General features: G+C 32.6%; 1 protein-coding gene across 1 annotated transcript; it reads left to right on the top strand.

Annotated features, from left to right (window-relative positions):
* Nucleotides 1-15: 15 nt before the first annotated feature.
* On the top strand, nucleotides 16-7510 carry LOC130897202 (cytoplasmic phosphatidylinositol transfer protein 1). The gene is made up of 7 exons (XM_057805941.1): nucleotides 16-222; nucleotides 278-426; nucleotides 540-636; nucleotides 694-765; nucleotides 2779-3033; nucleotides 3983-4142; nucleotides 7278-7510. The coding sequence occupies exons 1-7, from the start codon at nucleotides 172-174 to the stop codon at nucleotides 7412-7414; spliced, it is 921 nt and encodes a 306-aa protein (XP_057661924.1). The 5' UTR covers nucleotides 16-171; the 3' UTR covers nucleotides 7415-7510.
* The last annotated feature ends 6834 nt before the right edge of the window (nucleotides 7511-14344 follow it).

Genomic DNA, 14344 nt, shown 5'->3' with positions numbered 1-14344 from the left:
GATTATTTCGGTTGACAATACTGTAGTATGTTTTGTGAATAACACTGACAGAAAGAGAGTTATTCACAACAAAGAAATATAAAGGAATTTGATTTTGCAGGGTTAATATTGATTAATTATTTATATATCCCTTTTTAATATAAAATATTTGCTTGACGATTTGTTATTACAATGGTTTTAACTAAAGAATACAGGATATGTATGCCCATGAGTGTCGAAGAGGTAAAAATAAAGTTTAATTGTACCAATAAAATAATTTGAATTTTATTCTTAACAGTATCATATTGGACAACTGTATATGATAGCAAGGCATAGTTTAGAACAATCTGGAGATGGGGAAGGAGTAGAAGTAATTGAAAACAGAGAATGTCTAGATGACAAACATGGAAAAGGGCAGTTTACAGAAAAGAGAATTCATCTGTCTAGGTACATTTATAATATATGTAATGAATTATTTATAAACTATCTAAAAGATAGGTTAATGTAGATGAAGACAAAATACCACATCATTTATTTAAATCGAAAATTTCTTATTATAGCCGACTTCCTTATTGGATACAATCCGTCATACCAAAAATATTTTATGTGACTGAAAAATCATGGAATTTCTATCCATTCACTATAACTGAATATACAGTAAGTAACTAGGTGAATGAGTGAATTTTAATCACTTAATATTTGTTTATCTTCTAGTGTTCTTTCATTCCAAGATTTAACATATCAATTGAAACCAAATATGATAACAATAATGGATGTACTGAAAATGTAAGTACTCTGTAAACTAATGACATATACAGAGTGTCCCCCATAAGAACTGACATAAAGCAGAGGTATATCAGGGAGCTCAACATTCGATGATTTGGGATCGTACACAACTTGGAGAAGCAATAGCTGAAGATGTGCTAGACATTTACTATAAGTTTGAAGTTGATCTAGTCAATAGGTTATGCATTGTTTTTGCTCAACTGTATTTTAAAGTACATTCTAAAAATGAGTGGCATAATTTCGAGTAAGTTTTAAGGTATTTACAAGAGGATGATAATCAATGCAAGATAGAGAAGATCTTGAACTACAAATACCGACGAAAATATAGGCAAAATCTATTAACTTGTTCCTTCAGGTCATTGCTTGACGATCAGATTGATCGAGAAACAGATGAATTTGAGCCGTACAATAGATTTTAGCTAGGGAAAGTTACCTTGACATATTTTAATCAATCAATAAAGATTTTCATTCTTTGAAACGTTCACCTCATGAAACAAAACTCCAAACCATGAAATAGCCCACACAAAATACCTTAAGGCAAAAAAAATTAGCAACTTAATCATTTAATGCATTCTGGTTTGTATTCTTTCAACAGGCAGGGAATGGTTCACACAAAATACCTCAAGGACAAAAAAAATGAGCAACTCAAACTTTGGACAGACAAGGAAGGACCCACACACAATACCTCAAGGCCAAAAAAAGGTCTAATGCATCTTTATTTGTATTTTTTTGATAGGGAAGGGCCTATACAAAATAGTTCAAGGCAAGCATCCTGTTTTATATTCTTTTGACAGGCAAGGAAGGGCCCTTACAAAAATCCTCAAGACGTGCATCCTGATTTCCATTCTTTTGACAAGCAGAGAATGGTCCACACAAAATATCTCAAGGACAAAAAAAAACAAAAGAAAAGAGCAACTCAATAATTTACTGCATCCTCATTTGTATTTTGACAAGCAAGGAAGGACTCACACAAAATACTTCAAAGTCAAAAAAAGATCTAATGCATTCTGATTTGTATTTTTTGACAGGGGAGGGCTTGTACAAAATACCACCAGGCAAGCATCCTGTTTTATATCCTTTAGACAGGAAAGGAGGATCCACACAAAATGCCTTAAGGCCATGAAAAATGAAAAGTAAGTCTTTTGATAGGGAATGGCCCCTGCAAAATACCTCAAGGCATCCATCCTGATTTTTAATTTTTTGACAGGCAGGGAATGACTCACTAGAATTATTTTCTTAAGATCCAGTAAACCAACACTTTTACCATGAGGCTCTTGAGACTTAGAAAAACAATAATGTGCAGGAGACTAAACATCAAGAGCAATTGAATCTTGCATCATACTAATGCGCCAGAAATATCCTTCTTACTAAGTTACATCCCTGAGGAGTTATAGGGCCTCAAAGGAGTGGTTTGAAACTTCGAAACAAAAAATATATTTCTTTACAACCCTTTAACTTAAAAATACCGAATTTGTCACACACTATGAGACTGTTAAGGGCATTAAGTAATTGTAAGTAGAAGGTCATCGAACGTTGAGAAGTTGATTAGGGGTGACCTGTAAAAATTTCACAGAAGTTTCTTATCTCTCAATTCATTTAAAAAAATTATTTTGTACTGTGGATACTTTGGCTTTTAAACTTTTATTATTACTATTACTATTACTATTTTTCATATTACTGTGTCATTTTCAAGTAAAAATCGAATATTCAAAGACATTTTTAAAAATGTTAATTGAATAAAATTTAGCAATTTGTCATTCATCTTCCTTTGGAAGAATTCTTCGCATTTTGGAAGCAGAATAGTGAGATGTCTTGTACAAAATATCTTCTAGGCATAGGTGCAGAGCGGCTGTAAAGCCAAAACGACTCTGCAAACAAACTACAAGGGATACAATTTGGTATACAGGTAAATTGGTAAATCCCAATAGTGTCCCCTATACGAATCTGCTCTGTGTCGATTCTTATGTGGGATTCCCTGTACATGTTTGGATGTAATAATACTTTTGATTACAGTGTCTTGGCTTAACTCCAGAAAAATTAGTGGACAGAACAGTTGATTACATAGATATTGCTTACGATGAAGTATCTGCCAAACATTACAAAGAAGAGGAGGATCCAAGGTTCTTTCAGTCAAGAAAAACACAAAGAGGACCTTTAGTAGAAGGATGGAGAAACAACTTTCAACCAATTATGTGTTCTTATAAATTGGTTCATGCTTCTTTTGAAGTATTTGGTTTACAAACAAAAGTGGAAGATTTTATTCATTCTGTAAGTATTGTAATATTTTATTCTTTATTTAAACGATTTCTATTTGTGAGGTGAATTGATAAACACTGTCTCCTACGTTCTTAATTTATTGAAATACTTTACACTACACTAACTCATAATATAAATCACTTATCACTCTCACTTAACTAACTTAAATAATTTATTTAAATTCTTCGATTACTTTCTATCTTTTTGACTGTTTACTATGATTATTTGTTATAAACAGAACTAAACTACTCTACAGAAACTCTTTATATATATATATATATATATATATATATATTTCTAAAAAATTCCAAAAATTCTAGAAAATAAACAAACCAAACAAATAAATAAGTAGACTTTCTTAGAAATTATTCAAAAGAAGCAATGTAAATAAGCCGCCTGCTAAAATAAAAAGTTGAATAAAAAAGTCCTGGATTTAGTGGAATATTTGAAAATTAATAAAATATACAAAACGTTTGACACAGTTATTTCAGTTATCCAAGACAAAGTGCTCCTGATGGTTATTCATAAATGTGGATATATTTTAATGGACTTCTATTCAGTTATGCTTCCTCTATAAATGACTAAAATCTACTGAGTACAATTTATTCGGTTTCCAGTTTTCAAGATTCTTGCACTTTTTCTGATAAAATCAAAAATATTTGAGTTATTCATGAAACATTGTTTAAAAACGTGTTTTTTTCTCAAGAAACATTAAAGTTTTCAATCGCGCATAATTAAGAAACTATTGATTTAAAAAAAGATGCTAAGAAAATTTTTTGTTTTCTATCAATTTCAACATAAAAATTTTCATCTTATATTTAAAGTGAAACTCACTCCTAGTAAATTAGATTTTGCTTTTTGAGGTATTTATTTACTTTCAATTAGCATGCTACTATTTTGAAGAACTGTACATTTAATATATTTCATCTGATTAACAAAGAACTATGTCTTATTATTTCAGTGTATAAGAGAAGTACTGCTGTTAGGTCATAGACAAGCATTTGCTTGGATAGATGAATGGATTGATATGACTATGGAAGATGTTAGAACATATGAAGCAAATTTACAGAAGCAAACAAATTCTCTATTAAAGCAAGCAGAAACGCCTATAACAGCTGCAGGTACCGTTTTTCTAGAACTTCCTTAGAATACCAGTGTATTTGGAGGCTACACAAATGAAATAGCTGCTAGTATTTTTGGGTTAGCATATGAACAATGTGTGTTAAAATATTGCACACAAATAATTGCAAGCTTTACAAAAAAAAACATTTTGTCCTGCTATTTTGGATAAAATACTATTACTGGTCAAGAACTTATAAACAAAATCTGTGCAAAAAACTTTGGTGAAATAAACAATCAGTGATTGACACTTTTAGATAACTAGATTAGTCATAATTTTATACACATTATAAAAAATATTTTATTTGATCTTCATTGGTATAATATTTGATGGATATTTCACTGTAGATGTGCCATAATGATTTTCCATTTGTTTTGTTTTTGAAATTATTTTTTGATTCAGAAAAATTTTACTACAAAAAGTCTATTACAAGAGTTGCTATTTAAGTTTTACGATGGACAAATAAAAACAAATATTTATAATTAGATATGGTTTTTCAAAATATTGTCCATTGAGATCCAATACACTTTGAATGCGATTGAACCAATTGTCGAAGCATTTTTTCCATTCCGATTGAGGTACCTCCAAAACATGTGAATTGAATGCATCAATCGCTTGTTCAAATGTAAAAAAAGTTCACATTGGAATTTATTATTGATCTGCGGGAATAATAAGAAATCATTAGATCTCACATTGTTGTGGTGGAGAATGATTCGTCTTCTGCGATTGGTTTTCCTGATTTTTTTAACACTTCTGTCAATCAAACGCCGATGTATCAGAATTGACCGTTGTCACATTTGACATATTCACCTCAGTGCTGCCATATCTCAAATCTTAAGTAACAACTCTCGTATTGACATCAATTTCTAATGGGAAACTATTTATTGACATCCTATACATGGACATATTAGTTTTTAACAAAATTAAAAATAATACCATGGTGAGCTAACTAAGCTTGACAATTTATTGAAATAAACAATTTTATTTGAATGAAATATGACAAAATATATCAAATATTATAAATAAAACATCCAAACTTTGACCAAAAATCCCTAAACTATGTCTACTGGTAAAGAAAATTAATATTTATTTCTTTGATTCATAAATTTCAGGGATTGGTAAAATTCGCAATATTGCCTTTTTATGGATGAAATAAATGGCTTTCCCATTAAATTCAAAAATTGTTTTGTGTTCAACAGATTTCATGCAAATAATTTCAATTTCTTCTTTGAAGATCCTTTGAACTACAGATACATATCTAAAGCTTGTATTATTTCTTTTTCCTCCCAAAAACGATGCAAGAATAAAATCTTCTACAAAAACATTACCACTCTGTGAACATTCACAGAATGTCTGCCACTTTCTTGCCACTCTTCATCTGAACTCTCAGACTCTTCGTCATGCTTTTTATTCCATTTTAATGTATTCTCAGATTTCTTAAGATTATTTCTGTCCTGAATCTCCTCTTGCCTCAGTTTCATTTTTTTCCTCTTTCTTCTAACTTCTTTTTTTTAATTTTCTTTTTATAGTAATATTACCGTAATGATTCAGATGTTACAACTGCTGGAAATGTTTTCTTTTCTTTTATCGTTTTGGATCCGGACAAAATAAAGTTTTTTGTAAACGAAGTTGGTACTTGACAATGAGGAAATCCTGAAAAAAACTTTTCTGAGCTTATCGCTTTTTCTCGTATTTCGATTTTATTACCTTTTCTCTATTTCGAGGTATGGCTTCGTTAATCTGTTAATTTATTCGATTTTGGGTTGCATTTTCATTATTTTGATTGTCTGTTGATTTTTTTTTTCTTCTGATACATCTTCATTACTAGGTCTTCTCCAAAGACTTGTATCTTCGATTGCATTATTCCAATTCCTGTTGTCTTCCTAACACACACAACTGAAACTATTTTTTTTCGAAGTTGTATATTTTTCACCTCGAAAGGTAAATCCAGTACAATGGAATCCATTTTTAACTATATCGGCTGTTATGTGGGCAAGTGCTTTTTAAAAAACTTCATGAAATTTTTTTGCATTCTAATACCTAAATTTTCAATTCTTCTTTTTGGAATTTCATTTTGTGCAACTTTCAGTGGCCTGAATACAACTACATCAAGTGGCTGCAGTAAATGAGTGGAATTTGGAAAGAGCTACTAACTGTATTCCATTTTGAGCACGAAAATTAGTTCTCTAGCCATGGATTGACGAAATTGCATTAATGTATTCCTAAAATGTGGCTGTACATATTCAACCATTGTCTGAGGTTCAGATACTCCATTTAACTGGAATACTTGAGGCAATGTCTCCAAGAACACGCTTGTAAGGAGAGACAATAATCATTGGTGACACCATATTCCCAGCAGTACTTGTAGTAACCAGGACTGTTAAATCTTCCTTTTCACCACGAGAGGCTGTGTATACATTTTTTGTCACCTCTGCTTCTTACCAAAAATAACACTTTTTCTATGAATAAAAAATAACTAATTTATAACGAAAAATTAAAGCAAATATTCTTTTAAACTTTCAAGTCGAATTAAATATTATTATTGATAAAAGTTTTCAGTATAGCAGACCTTACATGCTCAATAATATTGACAATACTGAAATAGCATGAACTTCTGAACAATCTTTGTAATTTTCTCTCTGACTTCCTCATTCTTTTTGCCTCTGCATCTCTTTCCCCCTCCTTGTTTTTGCCCTCCTCGTGTGTCAGCAACATATAACAGCCTCAGCATAGCTCCAAGGCATTTACATTCCTCATCATGCCAATATAAAGTTTTTTGTTGTTTTTCTCGAAAAATGTTGATACCACTAGTCATTAATACCCATGCGACGTACTCTTATAATATTAGAGGCTGCATGCATGGAGAAGACCGGAGATAAAAATGTGCCCGTTTAGGCAGCAAACTCAAAAGAGCACAACTTTCAAAAAATTATGACACCTACTAATGATAACTGATCAAAGGTGATTGTCAAAGGAAATTGAACTTCTGAACAATCCTTGTAATTTTCAATACTACACGATTTTTTCCACGTTCTATTGTTTTTTTTATGCCAAAATTCTGGGACCACCAGCAACAATATTTCTTGTTGTCTTTAAAATCTGTCAAATTAATAAACTTTTCTATTTTTTTTTGTAGATGGGGGTGGATCTTCGACATTGGTTGGAAACGACGGCGGAGGAGATAATGGAATTTTCAATAATACACTTGGTATAACCCCTCCAGAAACGCCAAAGTCGCCTGTAAAAAAAGGTTATTTTTCTGGTTGGTTTTAATCTTGAATTCAATAAAGGTTGCATCATAATTTATTGTGCAATATATAATTATTATGTTATCCATTTGAATCCAGTTGATTTATTAAAATTTGTTTCAGGAAAATGCATTTTATTTCAAATACATTTTCATGAATTATGATTAGTACGAGAATCTATCAATGATTCAATAGGTCTGTTCCAGCAGTTTGTTCTGATCACACCTACCCAAAAATTATTGCAGGATCACCACTGTAGTGTATGATTACATGGAAGGATAACGCTGGTAATTAATCTAAATAAGGACTAACCCCAATCGGGAATAATGGACGGGAATGATCACTGGGTTATAGTTGTACTCACTACATGTATTATTATGGATGCTGATGGATGTTAAAACTAATGGATGGTTGACCATATTCTTTGTACTGAAACATTAAAAGTACTTTTGAATGAACTATTTATTAAGTAATAAAATAATTAGTTAAAGTTGATTGCAATAATTCGACGACTATACTCGACGAATGCCAGACTATTGAAGTCCTCGCGTATGTTTAGAGACCAATTTCAAATACTAAACTCCTATTGTCCAAAAGGCTATAAATAATTATATGTATGGTCGTTAGAGTCACGTCGATATAAAATAAAAGTAATTTGATACCTTAATGGAATTTCGAGTTTCTAAGGAACTCTTGGAGTCAATTAACTATGATGTGGGTCCCCATTAGGATCGCGTATCATAAATCTTAATGAATATAAAAATCCTTAAGTTATGTAGCTTACTAAGGAACGCTTTGTATCACCCAACACCATGATTAACAGATCCTAATGGTTGCCAACAGGATGTGAGTAAATTTACACACAAGAGGTTGTATCTCTGTCTGGGTTATATTTGTGCATTGTTTTTAAAATTGAATAATTTTAAATATGAAATTATTATGTCAAAACAGACTGTTGGTGTATAATATTAAACATTGTTAGTAAAAGCGGCAACAGCGCTTAAAATGAAGGTTCAGTTTACCACAAATGATCAGCAAAGTATAGTTTAGTCAACAAGTGCTTTTTAGGTCAAAACTTTTTCGCAAGCTCTTGAAAATATGGTTTAGGTAACATTCGATTCGTAATCGCATGTAAAAAGTTTTTGAAAAAATTGAAGATGCGCTCGCAAAAATTACAAAAGTTATAAAACAATTAAAGAAAAAAAATGGGTTTGGTTTTTTGCTTATATCACAAAAACTATTTGAGATATAAATGATATGAAAAAAGATTCGAAAAGCGGAGGAAATTTCCTTAAAAAAATCTGCATGGCCAATATTTATAATTTTTATCGAGGGTTGAAAATATGTCCGAAAACAGGTATTCGGGTTACCGCAAGCTACACCTCCTTCGAACATTTCAACCAAAAATTTTTATTCGAAAAAATTTAGGAATTTGCAGGATCAACAATTCAATCGGCGCTGATGACGTAGTACCTATTTGGAACGGATCATCTTAGGCGATATAAAATATATCCAGACTTTGTAAGGTCTGTTTGTTTAATAGGTTTGTTCTTGGTAGCTGCACTAGAACTGTACTGAACTGGACCAGTGCAGGCCAGTTCATGAGTGTATAGAATTAGTTCGGATACAAAGAACGATATAGTGCAGAGAGCAATGGAGCATTTGTTGATTGTTGTATTTGGGGTTATTTGATGTGATTCAGGCATCGTAGTAATAACAATAATGGATAACGATTTAGTACTTTTTGATATTTTACATCCATCCGATGACGAAGATGTAGTGCCACCATTTCCAGATTACACTTATTGCACTGTCGTGAACTGCACTGACTGAACTGACTCTAGATCCAGTGCAAGCAGTACAGTGAACTGGGTGAACTTGTTCTCTTGCACTGCTACTAAGAACAGCGACACTAGCGCTGGTTCTGCTACAAAGAACGCTTTAGTGTACACTTCCTGAAATAGTTCTGCCAATGCTGCTACCAAGAACAAATCTAATACTAATCCAATCAACTGTGGAGGGTAGAGGTAACTAGAACCGTCTTGTTTGTGGGATTAGTTGAGAAAGTGTCCAGCTGTAAACAGCAAATTATAATACGAAGACTCGCCAAAATAGCGCTAGTGTAGCCAGTGGAAACGATATGAATTCAGCAGTTATATATTTTATGTACAATGTTCGAATGAATTTGTATATTAATAGTTTCTTTGAAATAGTTATGACTTTCAAAAAAGTCCACTCTAATACTCTTTGTGAAGGAATGTCAAGCAAGACCACATACGCCTAGTCGCTGGATCGTTCAAGTTAAAATGTTCTAACAGTGTGGGTTTGAGGATAAATATTGATAACAATTTTAGTTTATTCCCATAAACAAAAGTTAATTTATACTCCTCAATGTTAATTATAAAATGATAAAATTAATTTATAACAATTTTGGCTCGCAGATTACTAAATTCAATGTAGTCAACATTATTATTGGTAATTAGTAAATTTTTATAACCGACGACGATCTTAAGAATGCAAATAATGTCGTTGTCAAACCATAAAGGGAATTTTTTGAAACAATAATTGATACCAGTTGATATTGAGTAAATCGCTGTGGAGTTGAGGGAAATTAGCCCTTCGAAAGCTGTACCTCGGATTCGCTGGTGATGGAAAGGGAGGGCTGGAATCCATCCTCATGGGTTAACTGATCAACGTATCTGCTTACTGAAAGTTGATTCCGACTGAAAACTAACTCAAGAGTACGATTGTGACAGTTGATAACTTTGTTCAATTTGTAACATTAAGAAATTTGGTGAAGTAAGTTGTTTCAGGAAGTCACAAAACTATCATAATTAGTTGAATCAGCATGCATCCTATAGTATTTAGGATTATTAAAATCGCCAATAATAACAAGACCATCATTATTCAACAAGTGAACACAGTTTGTGAGAGTATTATAGAATGTATCGTATACATCTGAGCTCAAACTTGAGGGAAAGAGATTAAAAAAAAAATACCAACAAAACAGTCTTGATTCCAATAACATCAACCACAGGAAGCACGTTCCGACAGGTCGAAAGTGTTGGCGTAGTGGGGTACTTTCTCAATGCAAACAAAAACTCCACCGCCACTTTTGGTATTTGTTGATTCAAATTTACAATCTGACCTGAATGTTACGAAATCGTCGGTAAAAAGTTCAGATTCATGAGTGACAGAAGAGGAATCATCAATTTTTTTTTCTCTAAGGGCGCATTCTCGTGAACTTATTTTAGTTCAACGATTTTTATTGATCAAACAAAATGGGATAAATGTATGCTTGCGAATCATGTTCTCTTCAGTTGAACCTAGAAAGTTCGATCCATTCAAAACTTATCAATCAATAAATGCGTCAAAGGCGAATGGTAGTCAATCAAGTTATGTATAATTGCAGAAGGTAAAGTAAATGTAACTGATACCGATATTTAAAAACTTATACCGATGAAAATAGATAGGACGATATACATAAAAGAACTTACATTGGTATTAAAATCACAAAAAAGCGGCTCAGGAACAGAGGATATTCTAGTTTAAATTAGTTACGAGTAGTAACACATCAAATTTAATAACTATACAATTTTAATTTTCAAAGTACTTAATCTTGATAGATCACTTTATCTTGTCAATAGGTATACGGCACTCGGACTATAGAAATCTTTAATATATTTGTCCCTTTTCCAAGGGACTTAAGTTTTGAGATATGGCAACACTGATGTGAATACGTCAAATCTGACATTGTCATAATAAAGTTTAATATTTTTTATGGTGAACGTATTAAGAACGTGTCGTACTAGTACTATTTGAGTTGTTTACATATATCAAAAAATGGAATCAAATCGCGAACATTTTCGAGCGATGATTTTCTATTACTTTTGACGTGGATCAAACCAACAACAGTGTGATGAAGCGACAACTAGGGTTACCGTGTTTCGCTGCTTTTCTGAATGGAGTCGTGATCGCACTTTGCTAGTGGATAAAATTCGCAAAGGTCGTCCAAAATCGGCTGTTGTGCTAGAAAACATCGATGCTGTGCGTAAACTTATATTGCAAGATCGTCATGTGGTACACCGTGAGATTGAGGCATATTTGGGTATTAGTTCCATAAACATTTGGCTGTCAAAATATTTGTTCGCGTCCCATACCGCATAGTTGCGAGGTCAACGTTTTTCTACACCTGAAGAAGCGTTTGATACGTTCAAATCACATGTTTTAGAGGTACCTCAATCGGAATGGACATAATACTTCGACAATTGACTCAAATACATGCAAAATTGTATTGATTTTAATGGAGAATATTTTGAATAGGAATAAAGCCATATCGAATTATGAATATTTGTTTTTATTTATCTATTTTAGAACTCAAGAAGCAGCTCTCGCACTACATTCAAAAACAATAGTTAAATTAAAAAAGTTGGATAAAAAATAAACTTTTTAATTTAACTTCAAATCCTTCAATGAAAACAAGATGACCCCCAAGATTAAATCAAGAGTCTACATACTCGGCGATCTAAAAAGATTTTTGTGTACTACGATTTTAGAAGTATTCAAGGAGTTAATTTTCTGCTTTGTTGGCAACTTCACCTGCTCGCTCAATCGGAATTAGATTGAAAACATTTTACTTTGATTGCCAAGTTGGCGACCACGACAAGACTAGGTCTCAATCAGTTTGCTGTACGACTTGTTACAGTATTTAGATCAAATGGATCAAAGGTACTCGTAAATCAAAGCCATTTTCTGTACCTATGGTTTGCAGTGAACCTCGCTGTCATCTTACAGACTGTTACTCATCCTCTAGAGACAGAAATGGATTTGAAAGACTATGAAGATGAAGAGTATTTGGCTGATTCAGTTTCTCTGCAATCTTACCTGTTCATTCAATCGAAATAATATGATTTCGTCTGGGATTTGGAGTTACCTAAGACTAAATCACAACTTTTTGGATCGCCACTTTAACAGTAAAAAACATCTTCTTACAGGATGAGATAGTCGAACTTAAAATTACTTTTCCCGGAAGATAAAGGCCTAGTTCTCTGCCCTAAAATCTAGGATGGAGTTTTATTGGAACCCCAAATTAAACAACTTTTCCAAGATTCGACGTTTATTGTACACCTAAACCAAAAAGAAAAACGTTCTCGGCTTGCTATTTCTAAACGTGTGTTAGAACTTTGATTACCCACAAAACTGATAATTACGTCGCTCACGTCGAGGCATTGCTGTTAGTCATGGGATGTAATATGTAATATGTATGAAGAATTACACTTCCGGACTTCTTCTTCCCTGAAAATTTAGGAGCACTCTTCGATGAACAGGGAAAACGGTTCCATCAAGACATCGCTAAGATGGAGAAGAGATTCTTAGAGGAGTGGACTGCAAGTATATTGGCGGATTACGGCTGGGGTTGATTAATTTTTTCTGCATACCAGTGTAATTCATTTGCAAGCTGTTTAAACTTTACTTTTTCATTGGTTTCGCACCCAACGACCACACCAACAACATTTTAATGCAAAACTCACGAAAAAATAACGAAATTTTGTGAAGAAATGAATTCTGTTTCATCATGATCATACATCTGCTCATTCGTCCAGTATTGTTGCAAAAAAAACGAACTGCACTACGATTAATTGCCTAATCCGCCATATCCACCTGATCTGGTTTCCTCCGATTACTTTCAGTCAAATGAAGAGGTGATGGAAGATATAAACTCGTACTTTGAATCCATCTCAATCCCGCAGATTAAAAATAAACTGCGAGGTCAAAGTTTTTCTACACCTGAAGAAGCCGAAATCGGAATAGAAAAAATACCTCGACAATTAGGTGAAACGTATGCAAATTGTATTGATCTTAATGGAGAATATTTGGAAAAACAATAAAGCCATATGAAATCATAAATATTTCTTTTTATATGTCTTAAAATATAACTTATCAAGATTTTAATTTTAATTTTAATTTCGAACCCATATTCCATTGACAGTGAAATAATTCTAAATGAAAACCCTCTGGATTGAGAGTTGAGCATGTATATTACAGACATCACCAGAATATTGACGAATGCTACGATTTTAGAAGTATTCAAGGAATTAATTTTCCGCTTTCGATGTCGATCGACCGAATACTCGATCTTATAACATGAAATAAAGAAAATAGAAACCATTCAAACTAAAGAAAACCATTATAGATTGAATCCTACTCATTAATCTACTCTCAAAAGATTGTCGACGCCCCTGATGTTACTGTCGAGAGTTCCACATTCTGTAATTCGACTTAGTTCTCGACTACCTCGAGTTCTTCATTTAAAACTGAAATTTTCATCCATCTCCCCTTTCGGTGTATCTCGACACTCAGAAACATGTCTGTTGATCGTCTTGGGTCAGGATATGAAGAGCGGCGTTGTCAAGTTTCATCCTTATAAAATAATTCTATTGCCAAATCCGAGTAGATTGTAAACTATGGAATAATTTTCTCCAGTTTCCAACTTTCCAGATAAACTCAAAAAACAAGTCGCAACTTTAAAAATTTAATCAAGATAGTTTGAAATAGATCCTTTTATTTCCTGTTAATCTTTTAATAATCATACAATTACATTACAGGATCAAATTTTCTATACAATCTTCACTTTTACTAATTATTTATTAAAACGTTTCGGTCTCTACGTGTGCCCGTGCTGGTTTTTTGTGCCGTAATTGAACATTCCAGATAAACTCGAAGGCACTTTAAGAAATAGTAGTTTTCAATGAGTAAGCTATTTTATGTAAAAAATATTTTATTTTACATCGGAATCTCCTTTCAACCGTACAGGGTTAGTCCAGAGAATTCCCAATTTTTTTGTAACCATCCAAAAAATAATCTTTTCGTAAAATACGCTCTTCTTAGAGAAGAAGTTAGATCAAGTTGATAAGGAGGATGAGGCAGTAAATCATAACACTTTTCAGTTAATTTT

Source organism: Diorhabda carinulata, chromosome 8, assembly GCF_026250575.1.
Source record: "Diorhabda carinulata isolate Delta chromosome 8, icDioCari1.1, whole genome shotgun sequence".
NCBI lineage: Eukaryota > Metazoa > Arthropoda > Insecta > Coleoptera > Chrysomelidae > Diorhabda > Diorhabda carinulata.
The sequence above is the reverse complement of the archived record's forward strand: the minus strand, read 5'-3'. Positions and strand labels throughout refer to the sequence as shown.